Raw genomic sequence first — 22,915 nt, forward strand, 5'->3', positions numbered from 1 at the left:
TAGCCCTGAGCATTTTGCAAGTGGTTATGTGATTGGGATCCTGGATCTCACGCTGTCACCTGGCTGCACTGACAGATACGTAAGGTGGCAGTGGCAATACTTCACATGCGAAATGCGTTACATAAATATCTAGAAGACCTCCTTGCTTTTAGGCATTATTTGGAAGATTTTAATGATGTTGGATGTGGCAAGAAAGCCCACTTTCTTTAGCGTTCCATACAATCATAGACATTTCAGCAGCATTCACTCAGCACTACTCATGTATGTGCCACCCTTTCAGACTCAAAAGCTAAAATTAGGGGCTTTCTAGATTACCCTACTGCAAAGGAGGATCTGGGAATTTCTAGGGAAACTGAGCTGCTTTAGCACAGTTAATGAGAAACATGTGCCTAGCCTGACTTTCTTCAACACAGCACATAAACTGAGACAGTTCCACCATTTGGAGCTTTAAAACTCTTTCGGTAAATAACCCATTTTAAGAATCCACTTGCTCATAAAACACAGAGAGAGCTCTGCTATCGAGTCCTGGTGTGGACATGAGTCTCTACCCAGAGCTCCACCTGGAAGGAAGCAGCTCCTGTACTGACCCATCCTGGACAAAAACAAGTGCTGCCATAGTAGGAATTGATGATCTTCCTGACCTAGTTCACCATTCCAGCTCTTTATAGAGTGTGAAGGAAATATGACATTTTTGCATCTTCCAAACTACTCATTTTCACCCTCTCCAGTGACTATATCCAGAAACATGAGCATCCAGAAGTGGTGCTTCCTGACAAAATTAATGTAGGATGTCACAGTTCTAGGCAAGTGCTAGCTGGCTGGTAAAGGAACAATGCAAATGTACCAGTCTTTGTCCTTTTACTTCAACAAACAAAAATAGTAGGTCTTGACCTACATGAATATTGTGGTCTGAGTAGCTTCTGCAGAAGTTGATTAATCAGTTTTCTGTTATTTAAAATACTACATCCTGTTTGTTATTGAATCTGCATGCTATTGTTAAAAAGCTTTACTGTTGTACTAATTAGAGTACAGCAGTGATTTTAGCTGAGATTCCTAAACATTTAGGCAAAGAAATCTATTGATGGTGTATCATGTAATCCTGGTTTGTCATGTAGGGTACAGACACCTTCTCAAGTGGAAGAGACTGCAGGATGTTTCCTTCATGATTTGTTACTGTACAGAGCACACAGTGTAACCTTCTTAACTGCAGCTAAAGGATGTGGTGGTTCTGAGGTGTAAAACTGTGATTGACATTGGGGATAGTTGTTTGGATAGATAGCAATTTGGGACACTATTATAAAACATGGCAATTTGGTTTTTAATTTTTTTTTTTTTTTTAGGCAAAAATAGCTTGGTCAGTGAAAGGCTTGCACTGGGCTCATCTAATATTGACAGTGTGTATCTGGCCTGATAATGTGCAGAGCATATCTAGGGTGCTTGAACTGCTGAACAGGGACTAGTTTAGAGGTTACAGTTGGATGAACAAAAGGAAATTCTTCAAAATGCCTCTGGATTTTTGTGGTACTGTATTCAACAAAAACGAGTATGCTTAGAAATCCTGAGAACCTGTGATTTGAATGTCAATGGGAAAGAGTTCACTGAAGTCAGAACGTTTTCTTTACTTGAAACTGCTTTGGAATCTGGAAGGTGCAGAATTTGGACTTGAAAAAGCAGTAAAACAACATGTCACAAAGAGTTTTCCAGCCCTGCTTACCAGGGTGCTGTGTTTCCAATAGGAAGCTGTAAAGCCAGGCAGTTGTACTCACATCTCCTTCCCATATGCACAGTACATGGGAATATCTTTTCATCTTGCCAATTATTTCTCATGCTTGGGGTTGGGCTACTCATCTTCAGCATCTCCTTGTTAGTCTGTGTGATTCATCAGTTTGCATTGTCCTGTTTTATGTGGCAGCTTGTCATTAAAGATCCCAGTGACTGTCACTTGGTTCCAGCCCACCAGCCTCTGCTCTATGTCCAAATTGCAGCTGAGCACTCACAGCCTTCTTCACTCTGAAGTGTGAAGGAACTGGGTGGCATCAAGCTTTTCTTCTTACTTGTTCTAGCATTGCTTTGTAGTAGTTGTGTCTCCCTCAAGTGTTGCCACTCTGCATCCAGTGATTCTGTCTTTACTAAAAGTGTAAAGGAAAACTGGGATGGAATCAACTGCTATGTTTACTTATTTTCCTCTCAGGATTTATTGTTGGTAGCTTCTTGCTATATAACACAAGAAAACAAAGACAGATTTGTATCTCAAAGAGCTTATTATGCTCCTTCTGCAGAAATTATTCCCTGGGAAATCCTTTTGGTGTCTGCCTTTATCTGTGTTCTGGAAGTTGGTACGTAAATTTAAACACAGAATTGTAAGAAAGAAACTACCATTGCAAGCAGGACTGAAACTATAAAAGTATTTGGAACTTTACATGAATCTAGCTGTGATGAATGTAAACTTATTTTTTTGCAAAATGAAGGCTCATCTTATGGCACATGCTGTATTATGGCTTTATAAAAACCATTCATGCATGTGTTTGCTTCCCAAGCAGTAGGGCTGTAGCTAAAGACCACCTGATTAAAAGCCTTCATCCTGCAATTCCCAGTATTAGGATAAATCATAGAGCATTGTTTGTATGACTCCTTGTGTTTCCTGCCATGCAGATGTTTTTAATAATTTATTGCTAATAGTGAGTATGTCTTAAAGTTTTCTGTACTTTTTTTTTGGCATTTGGTATATTTAAATTTTGCCAGTGTAGAATGGGGATCACTGTGTACCTTGAGAGAAATGAAACATCCTTGGGATAATTTTTGGTTTGTTTTCTCTGCTTATGCAATAGCCTTTTGCTGTTCTAGAAAAAGGCAGAAACCTTTTACTGGATAAAATTTCTGCCTTGCATTTCTGTATTAATAGTGCAAGCAGAAGATACATGCCAAATGTATTGGGTTTGTGTGACAAAGCCCTAAAAAGGACCTGTGGAAAGCTTCTGGAGGCTTCCCCCATGTCCAACAGCCAATGCCAGCCGAGGCGGACCCGAGGCTGAGCCCATTGATGACAATGCCTCTGGGACAACAGATTTAAGGAAGGGAAAAAAGAAACCCTGTGAAACAGCAGCTGCAGCTGGACAGAGGAGGAGGAATGTGGGAGAGGAACAGCTCTGCAGACACCAAGGTCAGTGCAGAAGGAGGGGCAAGAGGTGCTGCAAGAGTCAGAGCTGAGATCCCCCCTTCAAGTTATGTGAAAAGTAGAGAAAGAACTGACAGTGTGGGACACAGCTGGTTTGCTTAAGAACCAAGACAAAAGGGAAGTGATTTAGCTGGAACTCCATTCCTCAAGTCCTTTGGGTATTGGAAAGGGTTCCTTATCAAGAACTTCAAAGGCAAAAGGCACAGGGAGTCAGATTTTTCAACTGTTTTAAGTGACTGTAGGTACAGTAGTGGTGAATGGATGAATAACTAACTGCATGTTGTTAACTGGTGTAAGTAATTTGAAGAGCTGGTTAAGATCTTTTTGAATGAGTATAAGGGGAAGGATAAAGAAGATAAATCAGAATTTTGTATACTCTTTCAAATTTTTCTCCTTCCTCCTCTTATTTGGAAAATAACTCTAGGCAACTGGTAAGAAGTGCTAGCTGAAGAGTTTGATTTAAGAGAGGATTTTCAGAGATCATTCCCTTCAGAACAGAAAACTAACCAAAATCTTGTAACTGCTCTTACAGGAGGAGGAAAGGCTGATGCCCAATTAATGTTTTTCTTCAGCAGTTGCTTATATTAGCAAGAACAAAAATCACTCTTCAGGGTAATGGAAAGTCAAAATTCCTGTAGGTGTCCCGTACCCTTTCTGCTTTCTCTCTTCTCTCCTAAGTAGTCTTCTGGGAAAAAAAAAAAAAAAGACTCAATTTTGAGTAATAGTTATAGTTTTCTTTATCTTTCAGCAGAAAATGGCTTTGTTGAGGTGGTGTGTGTGTGTATGGGGTGGTGGTGTTCCATTTTTGTTTTCCCTACCACTATCCAAGTCTAGTAGGAGCTGTTTCTGACTTTGGCCAAGAACTTCAGAGCTGCTGCTCCTCTTCCTGGTGTGTTCAAAATAAGTTGTGAAGACTTTTAATGTCATACAATGAAAAAAGGCCCTTGAATGCTAGAGAATGTATCCAAACCTTCTTGCTTACCTATCAGTCTGAATGGGTGAATGAACACATGCTTGTGCTCCTAGTTGAAATTAATCTTTAAGCCCTAAAAAAGGTACAATTAAAAATCTAGTTGTTTAAATTCCTGAGTTCCAAAGAGATACTTGAGTGTTTTATAAATAAGGTTTTGTTATGAAACAGTCAGCCTGTTCTTGTGAGCTGTTTCTGGCATCCTTGAGAATTTAATTCTAAATTGTGAGCTTTCTTTCCTCTAGAGCTTGAAAAAGAAACAAAAAGTTATATGGATAAACTAACAGGATGGATCCATAGAGATTAGTAGGCTCAGAGTTAATAGTCTGCAGTTTTTCCAAATAAATAATACTCCCAAATGTGGACCACATTTAAAAAGCACAGTCTGATTTTAGTAAATGCTGGAACACGTTGTGTAGCAGAAAAGGTTGTATTGTGCTGAGGGATTAGAATTTAGGATTCTCCTGGATTTTGATGTTTTCAAAGCTACTCAGTTGCCTTCATTAGTGCTTTCCTTTTCCAATTGCTTCCTCAGCAGCAGGAACATGCCAGAGCCTCTCTTGCTTTTGCTGGTGCCAGTAGTAACCTGATTCTGTCCTTACTCACCACGGTGCTTTATTGTTGCAGTTCATGTGTTTTAATAAAAATCTCTTATAGTAAGCAATAAACTAGCTAAGCTTCTGACTTATTTTCTTGTCAGTCCCTTCCTGGGCACAGGGAGGAGGTTGAGGAAGAAGGGTATAAGTATACCTGCAGTCGTGCAGTAGCAGCATATAAAATGCTGCCAGCTGCAACAGATGTGCTTTCCACCTGCTAAGCCCTTGCTAGCAAGCTTGCCTGGCACCCTCTGGTTGTGTAGCAGGTAGGAGTACAGTTTGATCACACTCTAATTTCAGTTTTAGACTATCTGAGTTTTTATGGATGATGTTTATTAAGTGAATGTCCTGATCAAACTGAGCATCCCATTACCTTTGCTGAGAAAAATTCTCTGATATCCAGACTTGTGATAAGAAAGACAAGAAAACATTATCAATGTAAATTCTTCACATATTCTACATTTACAGACTATGTGGGTTCTGTGTGTACTCCTTCATACATCTGTACATATATGTCTTACTCTCTTTTCCCAGAAGAAAAAAGGGGAGAATTGTTCTGCTCCATAACATTTTTTTCTTGTTAGGCTTCAGAGTGTTTGAAAATTAGTGGTAAAAGTCAAATAGGAAACACCATGTAAAACTGTAGAAGTGTCATCAGTAAATCACTTACTTAGCAGTAAATCACTGCTAGAACAGAGGAAAATGGATGAGATAAAATATGGAAAAATCTGAGAGAATAACATGGAAAGGTGGAGGGAAGCACTTGCATGTGAAACGATCAGACTGAATATCTTTGGATCATCTCATTTTTGAGGAAAACATCTGTCGTACAGTTTCACACTTATGACATTTTCTTCTATCTTTCAAACTGTTCTTAATTCCTTACTGCAAAAGGGAAGTTTCTTAATAGATGGAGTGAATTTAATTAATGCTTGTCTTTGACGAGAGCAGCCTGAGGTGTAGTGCAAAAACAGAGCAGACTCACTGGATTCAGCAGACCTACCGTGTGACCAGCTGCCAGAAGTTGGACTAGGGAGTCAAAGGGAAAGGCTTGTAATCAATTTAGAAAATCATATAGCTGGGCAGGGAGAGAGGTGTTTCATTTTTAATTTCTACTTGGTGATTTGAAGGACACAGATGATTCACGTGAAGGGAATTGATTTTTGTCCCCCACCCCCCCTTGTAAACCTAAGTGAGCTGAGTTTAAAACTGTTGAAGGATTTTCTCTGAGATGTTCACGCAGCTCTGGTGGTGACAGTATCTTGGCTTCAGTTCTGAATTTTGTTCTAAATTTAGGATTCCTCTTTGCCTCTCTCTTGGAAATGTAGTTGTTCCCTTCCCTGCTTGGTATCAATAACAGTCTGCCTCCCTTTTAGCATTATTTCTGAACTCAATAGTTGCACAGTGTGTGAATCTCTTCATATCTTCTGTGACAATCACCATGTTGTGGACATAGATTCTTTTTGCTTTCACAGAAGCAATTTACAATACATGAATCCTTGTTGATACTTCTGGGCAGGCAGAGAAAAGAGTATCACAACAGTCTCAGCTCTGAATCAAAGAAATGTTGTCCTTACCACCTCCTACCATATTTTGGAAACTGTTTGGTTTGAGTTATCCATGTTTCCTATATTTTCTTGGCCAAAAGTAAACAAAAATCAAGTGGAAACCTGTCAGGAGGTCCTGTCTGAAGGACAGATTATTATTATTTTTTAATTTCTCTATTCATTGGGTCTCTTATTAACATGTTGCTACAGATTTATATGTGGCTGCATCAGCACCAGCATTCCTGTTGTGTGAAATGGCTTGTCTGCCTTCAGAGATTATGAAGAGACAGCAGGCAGAAAGACAATAGATCAGCCAGAGTGACTACAGATGTTTTTAATCCCATACTGTTATTTATACAGTGTCACAGGTATGCATGTTGTTTTATAGATACATAAAACCATGAGAGTTTCCTGTCCTGAGGGGCTTGCAACATGCAAGATTGTAAATTAAATCCTGCAAGATTTCTGGCCATCCTGTTCAGTGTGTATAGATTATAGCTAATGCAATATGGTACATCCCCACTTGTCACTGGCTGCATGTGGAAGGGCAAGAAATACATGAGAGAGCTGGTAATGGATCTTCAGGGCCTCTAACAGAGAATTCCAGTGTATGAACAGATTTGGGGTTTGCTTTTGTCCAGTTACTTGCTGTGGAGGAGCTCAAAAACATGCCCAGTGTTTGTTTCAGCTGTGTGTGTGTCTTCATGTGGAGCACTGCAGGGTGAATTTAGGAACTGTGGAGAGGAGAGACAGCTGAATAATTTCCTTACTAATGAAATGAGATGACCATTTCAGAAGCCTATTCAGAAGTGGGTTTTAAGGTCACAAAATTATAAACCAATTACATGCTTTTTACTAGCATTTTACAGCTACTGGTCTGGTAGAATCCATGCCTTCAGAATATGTCTGATGGAGATTTGTGCACCTTGCACTTCAGTCTTCCTTCTTTGTGCCATGAAATGTTGACTGGAAAATTTGACTGTGAAATTTATACTTCCTTTAATACAAGTTCTGTGTTAGGGGTGCAATCTGAGAAGCGATTTTATTGCTTCCACTGCATGGTTAAGAAAATCTTGACTCCTGATAGATAAGGATAATTTTTCTAGTCCTGAATTCTGACCCTAGGAAGGGGCAGTATTGACCTCATTACCTTGTTTCAGGCACAATTCCCATTTTTCCACACTACACTGGGAGTGATTTATGTTCTTCAGAATGTCTCCACAGGATACCGACCTTGAATTTTTTTCAGTTATTTGTTGATTTGTGGAGGTCATAAAAATAATTGCCTGATATCTTTGACTATATAAATACTTCTCCTTCCTACCTTTAATTTTATTTTCCTTCTCCTATGATATTCCTCATTTTCAAGATTTGAAAACAACTGTAGGACAGAGGAAAATGGGAAAAAATCTGGGAGTTGTAAGCTCAGAAAAGAGTTAAGTGGGGGTTTTCCTTGCCATAAAATTATTGGGCAGAAGCCAGGTGCATAAGAGCTAGAGAAGAGGAATTGCAGAAGTTGTTTCTCTGTGTGTTGTAGTCTGGAGGAGGAAAAATGAGTGGAGCTAAAACAGGGCACGACTCCAGGGAGGGAGCCTTTTATGACAGCTTTCTGGGAGAGTGGAAACTAGGAGAAAAGATGGCCAGAAGAATGTGCATGAAACATGTTTGTTTTACTTAGTTCAGACTGCTTCTTAAAAATTTAAGCTAAGTTAATTAGCACTTGCAAAGTGCTGCTTGAAGTTGCTGAATTGCTTCCTGTCTTTGGGCTAGTTAATTTAGAATTAGCCAGGTCCAGGCTGAGATTGCCAAGTTTCTAACCCTGACTGAAAAAACCCCAAAACCTGAGCTGATGAGCTCATACCCATCTAAAACACCTCTGTGCCTCCCTTTTGAAACTCAGGGCACTTCTGATATTCCCTTCCTCGTTTCCCACTGCAGCAGGCACAGGGGCAGGGAGGGAGATGGGAAATGGCTCCCACGCAAACCCCAGCTGCTTAATAAGGCCTCCTTAGGGCTGGGGAAAACTAGGCTGAAGAGGATAGGACAGAAGACTGTAAAATCTTGGGTGGCATGGAAAAGGTGACTGAGGAGAAAAGAACCACATTTTCTCATAGCCCAAGGATTGGAGGCACCTCAAGCGATACTGAGGTGTTGTACTTGCAGGGACCCTTGTGGCAGGGAGGAATGATGAGTCTGACTCCATGTTCTCAGAAGGCTAATTTATTACTTTATTATGTATTACTATATTAAAGAATACTATATAAACTATACTAAAGAGTACAGAAAGGATACTTACTGAATGCTAAAAAGCTGATAATGAAAACTTGTGACTCTTTCCAGAGTCTTGACATAGCTTGGCCCTGATTGGCCAAAGAGTTAAAATAACTCATACCAGAATCCAATGAAACAATCACCTGTGGGTAAACAATCTCTAAACACATTCCACATGTGAGTACAACACAGGAGAAGCAAATTGATAAGAGAAAAGAATTGTTTTCCTTTTCTCTGAGGCTTCTCAGCTTCCCAGGAGAAAAGTCCTGGGGGAAGGGATTTTTTCAGAGAATGTGAATGCTATACTGAGGCAGTGGCAGGCTGGAAAATTTCCAGGATGATGATCCTGGGGCACTTGTTGCCGTGTGTTTGTACATATTTTTTTTAGGTGGGCTTGGGCTCTGAAGTGAGGAGGCAAATGAAATCTCATGAGGGTATTTTGAAGGCAAAAATGTCCTCTCTGCTGCAGAAGGTGCCTGAAGAACCAAGGGATGTGTTGGTGCAGTATCTCTCCTCTTGTGCCTTTTATCCACATATTTGCCACTGGCTGCTGCCACAGAGACTCTGGCTCTGGCTCATTCACATGGAACAGCAGGTCATAGGCAGGAAATATAATAAGAAATAATCACTTTGGGACAGTACAGATTTGCTTTTGGGTTCTCTTAACAGGGTGTAAATACTTTGGATGTTATTTGAATATAGTTGAATAGCAAAGTGGTTTTGCCTTTTAGAGCTTTCCTTCTTTTAAGCTGAAAGAGAGTAATTGCTAAAATCTAAGGCTATTCAGGCAAAATTTCATTACTGAAAAGAAGGTTATGCATGCAAATCTGCATGGTACACATGTTTGATTTGATGTCTAAGTTTCAAATATGTATCCAAATGTTAAGATGCTGGCAGAGATTCAACCAGGCTAATATCAAACTTCAGCTGTTGCTTCAACACACTGGATATGTATTTTGCCTAATTTATGTTTAGTTCTAACAGTGGCAAGCTGTGTTGCCCTAACTGTAGTTTCAGAGAAAGCTGTAGTGTTTTTTTTTCTCCTTCTGTTTTTTTGTTGTTCCAGAAAACAGTGAAGGTTCTGTGAAGGTTCTGGTCTAAAGCTAAATTTATTTTTAAAATCTTTTCTTTGGCTCTAGATTTATAAGCTTTGAGCATAAAATAGGGCCATTGAGTATGTTCACCTCTGGATCTGATTTTTGTGTTGACATAGCCAGTGTACTATACACTGAAGTACTTGACTGTGCCCATGTTGATGTTTTAAGATAGTGCTCAGAGAAACATGACATCTGCAAATGTAAATCATGATGGTCACACCACATAATTTTAATCACTTCATTTCAGGACTTCCCTTTTGCTTTAGGCTAGTGGAGAGAAAGGGTCCTGCAGGAATCCTGTGGACCATCTCTGAGAGGAACTGGGAAGGGAACTATCCTCTCAGAAATGTCTCCTCTTACTATGTGTATATAAGCACTTCTGCAGGAATAACACAAAATCCTTCTTTCCTTTTCAAACTAAAATTCAAAGTCCCACTGAGTAGGAAACTAGGTAGTAATTGGAGGCTTTTAGTGAAAATCTCAGTACTGTATGACTAAATTGTGCACTGTTGTAGCAGATTGCAGTTCTGCACCATAGTTCAGCTAACATTTGCATGAATGCACAGAATTGGAAGTGTGTGTAAGGTAAGAGTTTCTTGTTTTTTCTTAATGGGAAAGAGAGCAGGCAAGCATCCTAAAATATTTCTTATCAAGTGCAGTAATCTTAAATAATCTGCATCCAAAATTAAAATCTGTCCTGGTTCTGTCCAGGGAATGCTAAATTGGAGAATACCATTCCTAAACCATGACAAAATCCCACATGGAAGGGAGATCCCACAAGGGATCCCAAAATCTCACAAGGAAGAGAGATTATGAAATACACAGAACAAAACCTGAAGCACTAGGAAATCAGAATAGTGAAAATTGGATGTCTGTGATGTAAACATCTTTGCAGAGTTGTTTCTATTCCTGGAACTGCAGAGAATGCCTTGACTAAGGAGAACAATTAAGAGAAATGTAGCTTCAGAAGGCATGTGGTTAACCACCTCCCTCAGGAAAGCTTGGTATCAGTAGAGAAAAAAAGATATTTCAATTGTATTTTGGAATAGGACATTCTGTTCTGTGATACAGTGCTGTGAAATCATGGTGTCATGATAATCTAGGCTGGTGTTTAGTCTGCACTCTGCTCCTTTCTGTGTGAGAGAGAATTCAAAACAAGTAGCTCCTATAGTTTTGTGTTTTTAAACAAAACAAGCAACACTTGCTTGGTAGTTCATTGCTGTAAAATAAGAAAAAAAGATACAGAATGAATCCCTGGAAACCCAGGGTTATCAAAACGTCTGCTGTGTTAAATATTTACATCTATTATCTTAATGCCCAAGCAGTTAGCAGCAATGGGAATTTCAGGTAGATACTCCAGAGTAACAAATGTTTTTTAGTTGTTTGTCTGCGTTTAAATGGCAAAATTGCAGAGCATGAAGGATTCCAAAATCAGGAACACATAAATCTGTTACATAGGACAAGTCGTGGGATCCATGTGTTTTGAGGGTGACCACCAGTGATCTGAGGAATGGGGTGTAAAATCCAGTACATCCGTGTGAGTTGGGTTTTTTGGGGAGCAGGAGAGTGGAAAAAAGTGAAGAAGCAAAGAGAGAGAACCTCTGTGAAATATGTGTCATTATACACACATATCACAGTATCAAGGTGCTGTGGGCACAGCTTCATTTTAATAGGATTTGATACAGGAATGTCATCGGGGCTTGTGGCAGATAAACTTAGACTTCTTCCTTCCATATGTTTTCCAGATGCTTTTTAGAGTCAGTAGAGATTGTAGGTGTTTCCTGCAATTCAATTAAAGTTTTTTACATTTTCTTCCTCATTGCATATAGTCGGGGTAATGCTGAGGTCCCTTCTACCTGCAATTGCTTTGCCTGGCACAAAGGAAATGCAATAGTAGTATGCAGAAAAAGAGAAGAAAAGATTTAATCAATTTACTGGGTAAATGCTGTCTTCCATTAGTTGAAAAAATTACTAGAGCAATTAAATGCCCACATGTCCATGGCCAGTGTAGAGTCTTGTCTGTCTTTCCAATTCTTCCCTTTGGGAATCCAAAATTTATGCTGGGCTTTGTCAATTAATATCTTTCTAGTGAACGTGGCAATTACAATTGTTATTTCGAGACAGAATGTTTCATAGCTATACGTTGTTAATTCTCTTGTTCCAAATGGTCTCCCAAAGGGAACATGAAGCTACAGGTGCACATTCATGACTGGAGAACAAACACTTTAGTATGTTAATAAAATGAAAGAAAGGCATGAAAAATCCATAAGAGTTCTGCATATTCCATGGCATTCACGTGGCTTATTGAGGTAACTTTTTTTCCCAAAGTCTTCACAAAACCTTAGATACTATTCAATATGTCTGCTAGCACAGACAGGCTTGCAAAATTAAGTGCTTGAAAGTTAAAAAGTGACCAGATGACCTTAACCTGTCATCAGCATTTGTGTTCTTTTCACAGGTTTTGATAAATTGTACTTCTGAACTTTGCCTACAAGTGTTGCACGCTTCAGGTTTACTATAGAGGAATGCTTCCTCCTTGTAAAATATGCTAGGGTGGCTTTCATCCATGGCCTAATTCTGGGATAAACTTTCCCAAAACCCTACAGAAATAAATATAAGGAAAAACCACAAAGAGTCGACTTCTTCTATAGCTATCATTAAGTAGTAAATCACAGTAAATCTTTCTGGTGTTTGATAAAGTAAGTTATGTTTAGCAGACAGATTTTTACTGCTGTTTGCTAATAATACTATGTTCAAATTTTAGTTCAACAAAAAAAGCTGGATAAGAGACTGTGGTGCTAATTTGAGTTGAGTATTACTTGAATCATCAAAGCTGTTCTAAAACCAAATGAAGCTCAACAAATGGCTTAGTCTTGCTTGTATGTGGAGCAGGGAGGAGTGAGAGAAAACCTATCCACCTAATTATGAATTCGTTGTTGTCCTATTGCACACCTGCACATCAGGACGGAAAGCTTTAATTAATTTCCTAAACTGTCCTCTCATTTATGGAGGGAAAGCAGGTTGCAGGCAGTTCCCTAAAGCAGTATGTAGCATGAATTATTGACCTAAAGAATAACTCTGTTTCTACACTCTGCACACTGACAAAACCAGTGCTGGGTATTGCTGCTTGTGGAATCACATTGCCTTTTGCAGTATTTTTCTCCAGCTCTACTGTTAAACTTTGTTATCAAACAAAACAATTCCACAACCAGATGAACAGACCAAGCAACTCTGTGACCAGAAGGTCCACAGCTAATGCAGCAAATATTTAGGCCAAATTTGTTTCCAACCTGCTCTGGTCAGACCTTTGAGCCCTGCATTGGACATCAAATAAGGCTGTTGTGGTTTAGGAATGGTATTCTCCAATTCATTGCTCCCAGTGAAACACTCCTAACCACATGCCCCTCACTCACTCCCTGTCTTTCTCCCCCTGAGGTGGAATGGAGAGGAGAATTGGAGGCAGGAAAAGCAAAGATTGCTGGTTGAGATAAGAACAATGTACTGAAAGCAGCGGTGAAATAAGAAACTAACAGTAACAGCAGCAATTTTAATAACAAAGTGTACAATGGGCGAACAATTCACATGTGAGTGCTCAGCACAGCTTCTCTGGTTGCCAAAAGTAGAACACTTCGGTTCACAAGAAGATACTTTGGCTACTGTAGATTTTTATTTCCATTTTAAAAATATTTCCCATTAGTTTAGTTTTACCAACAATAGTATTGCAGTAACAAACCAAGGGAGAAATGACTGTGATGTAATTGTAAGGGTTTTGCGTACATTTTCCCACTCTGATCTCCTCAGATCTGAGATATCTGGTTGAAGATAACCTGAAGGGGACATCTATGTCACCTTATGCACTCTATCATACTTGTCATGTGCTTAAATTACATGATTTTTTTTACATAAACTTTTATGTTGTGATTCATGGATGGTTTTGAGAATGTTTTCCATAGGAGGAGTTTGTTCCTCTCAAGTTGTCTTGCAGATGTGTTGAATGCTGCCTGTCTTCAAAGAGGAATAAAAGGAAGTTAGATTAACTGAATCAGATGATTGGATCAACGACTCAGCTATGGAAGTCAATTGAGCTGCCTTTCTAAAAACTGTGAAAGCAGTTCTCAATCAAATCACTCCACCAGCAGGAGGACAAACAGACCTTGCTTTCTTACAGATATGCCTGAGTAGCTGGACTTTTTGGTGTCTGGGAAGATGTGAGATCCAGCTGATGCTTTTTTTGCAGACAGGATGATTTCAACCCTGCTGCTGTGTGGGCATTTTTGCCTGTCTGGTAAGGCTGGAACAAAAGTTACAGTCTTTCTGTCTGTTCAAGTGTTGAGACTCTCTCTTCACAGCTTAACTACCTGATATCATAATGCTTGATGAAAATCACTGTCTTTGAGGAAATTAGTTTATTGATTCAGAAATCACTGGTGAGAGAGAGAGAGAGATAAGGATCATTTCTTTGGGAAGCCTTGGTATAAAAAGTTATAAGGCAGTGAAGACCAGAGATAACTAATTTTAGTACAGTCTTACAAAATGAATTCTGTTTTTCTTCATTGCTTTATAATATAGGGAAGTTCAAAATGTTTAAGCCTGTTTTGGGCTTGGTTTTTTGTTTGTTGTTTTGGGTTTTTTTTTTTGTTTTGTTCTAGGTTTTGGTTCTGGTCTTTTTTAAAATTGTAAATCGCCTTTAAAATACTTTGCTTTGCATACACTAGAAGCTATAATATCCATCAAGATATGCTTGTGATGTGAAAATTGTGTGCTTTCATTCTCTTCATAAGGTGAAGGAAAACGGCTTTTATTTTTCTGAGTGTGACACAGGCATTTCTCCTTGCATGTTGCTTTGGAGAGCTTATTCCTTACTTGTCTTGAGCATTTTCCATTTTTTTTAGTAAATACTCAAAGAATTTTAATTGAACTGTGCTACTGAGTCAGTCCCAAATCACAAAAATTCGCCCTGTTTAACTCTAAGCCCTTCTAAATGCTTCCCAAAGCATGTAGCTCTAAATTAAAATCAGTGTAAGGAAATGTACAATAGGGAGAGGGAGAGCCAGGGAAATAACATCTCTCAATTTGAGTAAAGTAAATTAATTAGTGTAATATGTAAGATAAGAGGGAAAGGCAAGTTCTTCCCTTTGACACTGGAACCTCAGGATAGAAACATCCTGAGGAGGAACTTTGTCTCAATTCATGCTGATAATTAATGCTCACATTTTGCTTTTTTTAAGAAACTTCACTCCCCCTGTCTTGAATTAATCTTTCACTGAAATTTTGCTTCAATACAATTTTTAAGAATAAAGAGGGAATAAAAAACATTTCCTTTTCTTTTTTTTAGTTATAGTGTATCTGAAATAGCAACAATTATGCTACAGAAAACCCAATCTCAGTAATATGAAAAACTGAATGAAGGCATTCTTAACACTGCTGAACTTAATTGTCATGTAAGAGCCCAATGTTAGCCAGTTCCAATTTCTTCATCCAGCAAAAAGGATATATGCAGCTTTGTGTGGGAAGAGAATATAGAAACAGCCTAATTTATCTTGCAGTAGGAAAACCTGACTAGAAGTTGATTATGCCAGTCAGTGCTAACGTTTCTGTTTCTGAAGACTAAATATGAGCAAAAAATGATAGTGCAGAACCTTATTTGAAATCCATTTCCCTTTGTTCCCCCTTCATTTGTAGAAAGGGGTGCTGTGCTGTGGGCCTGTGCTAAGTTTACTTCAACAGTTGGATGCAGTGATTGATTAGATGGAGAGGTAACAGGCTCCAGGGTATGTCATCCATTCATGAGTCACAGGATTATATCCATTCTGGTTTCTTGATAGCATGTGACTTATAGGGAGCACTCCTGTGAAATCCTCTTTACAATTGCTGGAGAGTAGCAAGAGCTGCTGCTTCCAGCCAATCCCATCTCCTGGCTGTCAGCTCTCCATTCCTTTCATCTCAAAACCCAAAGGTTCCCAGCTTCTCTTAAGTGGTCAGTGCCTCCAAGAAACAATTTTGCTCAGTGTGAATTCCAGTGATAATTTGTAGTGACTTGTCTTGACTGAAAGGAGTTGAGGGAAATAACAGTAGTACCATGTTCTTCACAGTTTCAGATATTAGCAGGGGAATTTTAAGGATGGTGTGCACTGGATGAGTACCTTATGCAGACCTAAGCCATGTGCTGTTTGGTGCACATTAATATCATTACATAAGGTGTAACATGTTTCCATCACACAGATAAATGTGTAGAAGAATCAGTAATCAATAAACGTGTAGGAGAATCAAAATTATAGTTATATACATGAGGGTTTTCTTCAGGCCCAGTCAAAAAGATGAGAACCTACTAATTCAGGTTGTGTGTCTATTCTGTGTCAATGTGCTCTCCATTCCTTGGCCTCCAGATCTATCAGTTTGTTTCTTTTCATACAATTGACTCTGAATTTTTTGATAGACAGTTAGCAAATATGCAAGTCTGTGAAATTGCACATTACAGATGAATACAGATGGCTTTTTAGGTTTCTTTTTATCCAAGATTCATATATTGAAACAAAGTTGACGTCCCTGCCATTGCTTATCATCACAAATAGTCTGCAAATGACATTGTAAAATACTTTTGCATCACAAAACCGTATGTGTCAGCTTTCATATTTTTTGCTTGGTATCAGAAAGTATTTCTTCTGTTGCCATGTTTTCTACATGTTTTCCACATTGGCATAATCCTATTAATCCCATGATACAGATGTTAGCATCTTGGATCAATATAAACTGCATTTTTAAACTTTTTTCATATAAAGCTTTGCAAAATGAAAATCATGAGACCAAAAATAAAAGCAGTGGGGAGCTGTTGACAGACAAATAAAAGAAAGCATTTTTAGGTGATCCTCCAGGTTGTACCAAAAGAGGCCAAATCTCAGGGTGTGTTTACAAGCAATCATCTGAAATTTTTCCCCACTAAAGAAAGATCTTGCTCTAAAAGATTACAGACTCGTGCCTCACAATTAAAAGAAAATAATTTACTTCCATCCCTAGATAATTTTGTCTTGGTTGCTAGTCATGTTTCTAATGTAATTGGTGGACCTTTCTGTCTTGTCAACTTTCAAAACCTTTTATTACTCTAGAAAAGCAGCTGACTGTTTCTGGAAGTAGGTAACTGAGTATTTGACCTATATTATCTTTACTGTACTCTTTGCATTTAAAAAAGCTGATTCTCATTTAGTTGCTGAGGAATTCCAGATGCAGGGCTTTGACATGGTGAATGTCTTTAAACAAAGAATGTCTCTCAGTTCAGGGTTTGGTTCTTTACTTCCACCTACCAAAACAGACAAGTCCTTCTTGCAGATCCTCATATAATTGTTTTTCAAACATGCATTGACTACTTGCCACAAGTAAGAAGTGCTGAGTAAATTCTCCATTGAAATTACTTTTTCTTAAAGGACTGAAAAATGGAGAATTATTCCATAGGGAATTCAAAACAGAGGTTTTAAGCAAAACTCATAGCCTCCAGTATAATCATGGGAGGAAACGAGAAAATTTGTCAAACTCGCTTACTGAAGCTGCCCATTGTGACAACTGTTTTTCCTCAGTCTTGGAATATGTGTAAAGCAAACCAACGACTTGGAATGTTGTTCAGCTTGTAGAGTTTGAAGCTGCCACAGGTGTATCCTTGAGTGAGACCTTAAGAACACAAAGAACAGCAGGGGATTTCCTCTGAGGCTTTTTATTTCTCCCACACCACCTGCTGCTAACACCATCAAGTTCATTCCAGAGTAAATTGTTGTGGAGGAGGCACTCTTTTGCCTGTTTTTAGCAGGATCCCAGGAGCTCAGGCTGTCTTGGCAACAAAAATAATCTGGATAATCTGGATAGAGGTGAGATGGCTCAAGAATAAAGTGGTTGGAATATGTAGGAACTATGCTGTGAGTTTGGAGGAGTTTGCAATACCAAATAGGAAGAAAATGAGAGTTGAAATACTTGTTTAAAAATGATGTGTGATTTTTAAAGTTTCTTTCAAATATGTTTGAGTTGCGTCTCATATTTCCCAACAGATATGGGGATCTTATGGCATATTTATATATAGACTTGCAGTTCTGGTTTTGTGCTACCACCAGAGATGAGGTTGCTGCAAACAGTGTTGGCAGAGAAGCGGGATGTAAAACAGAGAAGGCTCCTTTTCAGAAATTTGACCAAATTGCAGTAAAGCTGAGTAATTCTAATGAAGAGAACTTGTGAGAAGACTTGTAGAAATTTTATATTTCTTGGAATGGTGCTAACAGGAAGGCTCTTAGATCATTCTAGATCTTTCTCTGGCTTCCTCTGTCTTCTGTGCAAGTCATCGCTACTAAAGCTTTATTAAAGGAGTTATTTGAAATTACTGCTGATTTAAGGTATGAACAAAGCTCAGACCCTTTTAAAAATGTTTAATATTTCACAAGCCATGTTGAATGTATTTCTTATTTGTGGATTATGACTTGTAATTTATTTTTGTATGTGGCATACGAAGTTTTTGTGAATTCATCACCAGTGAAGATGTACATCATTGCACATTTAAGTCCAGTGGCTGGTGCTGCTGCTTTGTTTTAGAGATCCTCATGCTTACTCCATAATAAAAAAGAAATCTGTGTTTTGTCAGCACTGAATATGTAAAAGTATCTTTGTTGGATTGTGGAAACTCAACTTATATATGGCTTAGTTATCTCTTTGGTTTGTAATGCTATGAAAGCCAGCATGCCTAGTGGGGGGCACACATACATTTGTCTGTATCTATTCTTTTTCAGGGGTTTATATTCAGGTACACAGTGCTGCTGTTGTCTCAGTCACACTTTTGCTCCTTTTGGGCTTACTGTGCAAATCATTGTAAGAATGGGGCTTACAGTTGATGTGAAGTGTATTCTTCCAGGTTAATTGTTAAAAAAAAATCAGGATGAGCAACACAAAATCCAGCATAATTCTGAATGAGAGTACCTACATGAGGATTTACTGGTTTAAGTATTTTATTAGATTAATTTGGATTTCTGAGTGTACTTAGGTAATTGAGCTTTCTGACGTATGCTATGGAATAATTTCCTGCCAATTTCAGTACTGGGCAGCTTTGTAACTTGAAGATGTTTATACTTTTTATTTCTTTTGTCTCTTAACCACACTACCAAGTAAATTTTGATACTTATTACTTCTCAACTGCTACCTCTTAGCTACTGTATTTTAGGAGATATTAATAAGCTCCAACAATTTTGATCACCTCAAAACTTGTCTTCATGCTGCAAATTTCTCTGAAGTTGTGTTACTTTATCAGAATGCCCAATGTCTGCCCGTGCAACAACTCAGCTGGGGTGTAAATGCTCTGACTGCACCAAAAAGTTGCTTCTATAAAGTTTCTCTCTCTTTAGATGCTGTTAGCTAATGTAGCACCTAGGACTGTTGTTGAACAGATATGCTCCCCAATTTGTGGTGGTGGTTGTTGGTGCTGACACAGCACAAAGGCTGATGAGACACTAAAAATGAGGTCTTTTTTTTTTGTGGATTTGGATGCCAGTGCCCAAGGTAATGATTGGTAGGTTTCTAGAGGTTCAGCCAATTGTTTGGCTGTGATTCAAGGACTTCAGGGATATGTTTTGGAAACACATTTCTATAGCAGGCATGTGCTAAAAACAATCTCTTTCCCAGTGCTGGTGCAGGGAAAGGAAACAAGCCACAGTGATTCTACATGATCTATTTACATGTAAGTTCTTCTGTGCTGCTTCATATGTTCACAGAGGCAGCTTTTGGCTTCTTTTTTTTTTTTTAAATCCCAAAGTTTTTGATTTCCCAAAGAATAGGGCTGATTTGTTTATTTGTGCTCTGTATAAGCTTAGGAGAGAACCAAGGTACGCACTCTATTTCCTGAGAGCCAGGGTAAGTTGTCCCCAAAGAGGCAAACAGCTGAGCTAAAGGCTGTAGCTGATGTGGGAGAGTCTCTGATGTGACAGCACCATGGCTGTTCATGGCAGGTTTGCTGCTGCTCTTGCTGCCCTGAAGGATTTTTTGCTGAAGGTAGGAATACAGTGCAGGCAGTGAGAATTAGAGGGCTGCTGGTTCAGGTTGCTGGCTCTGCTTGTAATACAGCTTGGCATAGCTTGTAAGGAGATCTTTTGCACAACCTGAAGTTTGTCTCTGCCAGCTCAGCTGCAACTCCTTTGTCTCTGGCTGCAGTTCTTTATTTGGTATATGAAGAGCAGAAATTTGAATTACTGGGGGCGGGGAGGGATGTGGGGTCTGGGGCAGGTGGAGAGAACTTCACTGTGCTGGCAACAAGGAATTATTATCCAGTTTTAATAATCTGAAGTATTAGAGAAATGGTCACTGCATCAGGTTCCAGAGAAAGGAAAAAAGGGTTGGCTTGGGACATTTTTGAGCCACCAGACATATATTCAAACTGCCTTTAAAACATTGACTCCAATGCTCATTTTCTTCAGACTTTAAAATGTGGATTGGGGGTGGATTGGGGCACTGGTTTGACTCACAGAAGCAAAGGTTTATCTGTAAGCAGTGTTTCTTTTTGGTGAGCTATAATATTCAAAAACTAATCCTTGAGGGACTGCCAGTGGAGAATTTGTTCAAAAGCCTTGGAGCAAAAGCTTTACATGAATTGCAAAAAGAAGGAAGCCTTTTGATGTTTAAAGGAGTTTGTCAACATGCTCTCAATGTGTCAGGATATGTGTCTCTTCCCCTCACCCTGCCTCTTGTTGAATGTCCTGTTGCTTGATTTTGTGAAATAAAGCTGGGCTGTGCCTAGGACTGGGAATAAAGTTGGTTCTTCTGGGATAAAAGACATTTGTTTTTGTAAAAAGGTGTATTCACATGAGAACAAAGAAGAAAACCTAAAAAATTTAAAAGTCCATAATAGCAGCTTTTGTGAATGAAAGTGGTTAAAGGAATAACTAAGAACAAACTCTTTTTGTTGAGCCTGGTGAGAGGTGCCAAAAGGAAGCTGGAGATGAAGAGAGGAATATGAATAAAACTTATTTTATGTTACGTTTCTGTCAAGTTAAACCACCTATGACACTGAATGCAACTTGTCATTTTGTATGTTGTAGCAGACCAAACAGGAAAGCTACACTTGGGAGAGACAATATTCTAAATGGCATTTGCAAGGACAGTCCCTTAGGCTCACAACTTTTCCACACATGCACACAACTATCCAAGCATGTGACTGTGGCTTCTTATTCATGAGCAACCAGGAAGTTGCTTTTCACGTTCTTTTATTCCCTGTTCTGCCAGTGGTGGCACCTGAGAAAGCCTCTGGTCCTGCAGTGTCTTCTCTGGGCAGCCTTTGGCCGTGGCATGGTACAAGTGCTTGCCTTAAACTGAGCCTGACCTCTGATCTCACACACAGGACTCGGGTCCTGCTGCTTTTGGTGGAGGCAGTCCCTGCTCATGTTGGGCTCCTCTTTGCTGTGTCATCCAGGTTTGCCATACACTGGGGTTTACCCCCTAGTTCTCCTTCTTTTTCCCTATAAAACTGCAGGTTATTCCATGACCTGAAGAAGACTTGCATAGACACTCACCTACACATTCTGCTTTGCACACAAATCCTAATTTTGTTGGTGCAGACCACTCCCTTAGCCCTCTTCCTCATCACCTGCTGCTTCTCAAAATGGCCATGAACCACATGTTCAGGGGTGCTATGGACTGAAAAACTACTGTTACCAGAAGACGAATATCTATTTATAAAATAATTAAAGCCAGTTGGATGCCCAAAACATTTGAATTTCAATTGGAAATATACAGTCTTGTTAACTGAATGTAATGTTTTGCCAGATTTCTTTTAAGTGACATAATGATAAAAGAACTCAACCTGTTTTCAAATGGCTGCATATTAATAGCTTTGAGCAGGTGCTCTGGAATTCAAGAGAGTCTGTGAAATTTCAGAATGCCCCCTCCTCTCATTGAAAGCTTATTTCTAAAAAGTGCACATGTCTTTATTCTGCTGTAGCAAATGTGTGAGACTATGATCTGTTTGTACTTCTGCTGTATTTGAGATTGGTATTTTTGTAAGGATCCATCTTGCATTTGTCTCAAGTGGAAATTCCACAAAAGCTTAGTCAAAGGACATCTAAAACATACCATTTTAGGGTCCCCAAAGTGCAAAAACAGTTCGCATAAAGCTTCCAGGAAGAAAAATACCAAACAACAAGAAAAAGCCCTAAACATCTCTGAAATGTCTTTTGTCACCTGACCTGCAATTGCTCCAAAAAGCTGGCACAGAAAACTACAAAACTGCATTTCATCTGCAGTTACAGACTGATAGATATTCTTTGTGGCTGACAGTAGGCAGTGAGGCGTAATTTTTTTTTTTTTTTCCTATGGCTGTTTAGCACAGTAAGTAAATTTAGGTCAGACTCTCAGCCATTTGATCATATGCCTGGAGATGTAATACAGTTTGTCTAATAGCCAGGGGAAACAGTCATTTAACCAAGTAACTGTTTCATTTCTTTAAGTGACTAATTTGATCGACAAGGCCCAGTTCACGGGCAAACAATAGATGCTACAATGAGATGTTCTTAGCCTGACCTTCCTGCCCAGCTGGATACCAGTGGGCTCTGTCAGCATGGAGATGTTTGCCAGCTTGAGGGAAGGGTTTCAGCATCATATCTGTGATAGTTACATCATGAGGTGCATTGCATCATGTGTCTACCACAAATAATTCGCCTCTTTCTTTTTCTGCCACTAGGTATCTGCAGTGGGCTACAAAGGAAGAACATTTAGCTAAAAGGAAAGCAAAGTTTTCTTTAGTTTCAGAAGAGCAGGGGCTTGTGTATTTTTCACCCTTCTTGATGCTGAAGATGGAATTCAGCACTTTATTGCACAGCTAAAACAGCAGGTGGATTTAAAATGAAGGGACAGCTGTAGGGATGAGCTGCTGTATAAGCAGATTATAAAATATTCAGTTTGTAGAGGTGGAACTTATCTACCCTCAGTAAGGAACTCTCTGCTGGTTATTTGACAAGTTCAGCCATCATCTCTTGAAGATAAATGTTGGTATTGCCATTGTAACTCTGATTAATTCCACATTGGCCTCTTTATCATCATGGTTTTGTCTCTTTGGAAAGGTTTAGTTTATAATAGAAATATATTTTGCTGGTCTACCTTAATCATTATAAACCTCCTATACTTGTAGTTTAGTGCTGTCAACTGAGCATTCTAATTATTCAGTACCTCATTGTGGATTCATCATGGTCTTCTCCAGTGACACAATTCCTTTCCATTTGGTGATGACCCAGGAGACAGAATCTGCATTT

General features: G+C 39.0%; 1 protein-coding gene across 11 annotated transcripts in view; it reads left to right on the forward strand.

The window, feature by feature from the left end:
• The window catches only part of JADE1 (jade family PHD finger 1), a 131,222-nt gene that overhangs the window by 41,271 nt on the left and 67,036 nt on the right, over positions 1-22,915 (forward strand). For 2 of the 11 annotated variants that reach the window (XM_064416462.1, XM_064416467.1), the window contains exon 2: positions 2,903-3,160. The exons of 5 other annotated variants lie outside the window; for them this stretch is intronic. Coding sequence is in view for 1 of the 6 variants with exons in the window: in XM_064416460.1 (XP_064272530.1) it covers positions 13,899-13,941 (43 nt within the window). In the remaining 5 variants the exon portion in view is untranslated. Of the gene's footprint in view, positions 1-2,902; positions 3,161-13,848; positions 13,942-19,294; positions 19,357-19,530; positions 19,668-22,915 lie in introns of those variants that run through there. 4 more of the 11 variants (XM_064416460.1, XM_064416469.1, XM_064416471.1 and 1 more) reach the window with 4 other exon arrangements.

This window comes from Passer domesticus, chromosome 4, assembly GCF_036417665.1.
Source record: "Passer domesticus isolate bPasDom1 chromosome 4, bPasDom1.hap1, whole genome shotgun sequence".
NCBI classification, from domain to species: domain Eukaryota; kingdom Metazoa; phylum Chordata; class Aves; order Passeriformes; family Passeridae; genus Passer; species Passer domesticus.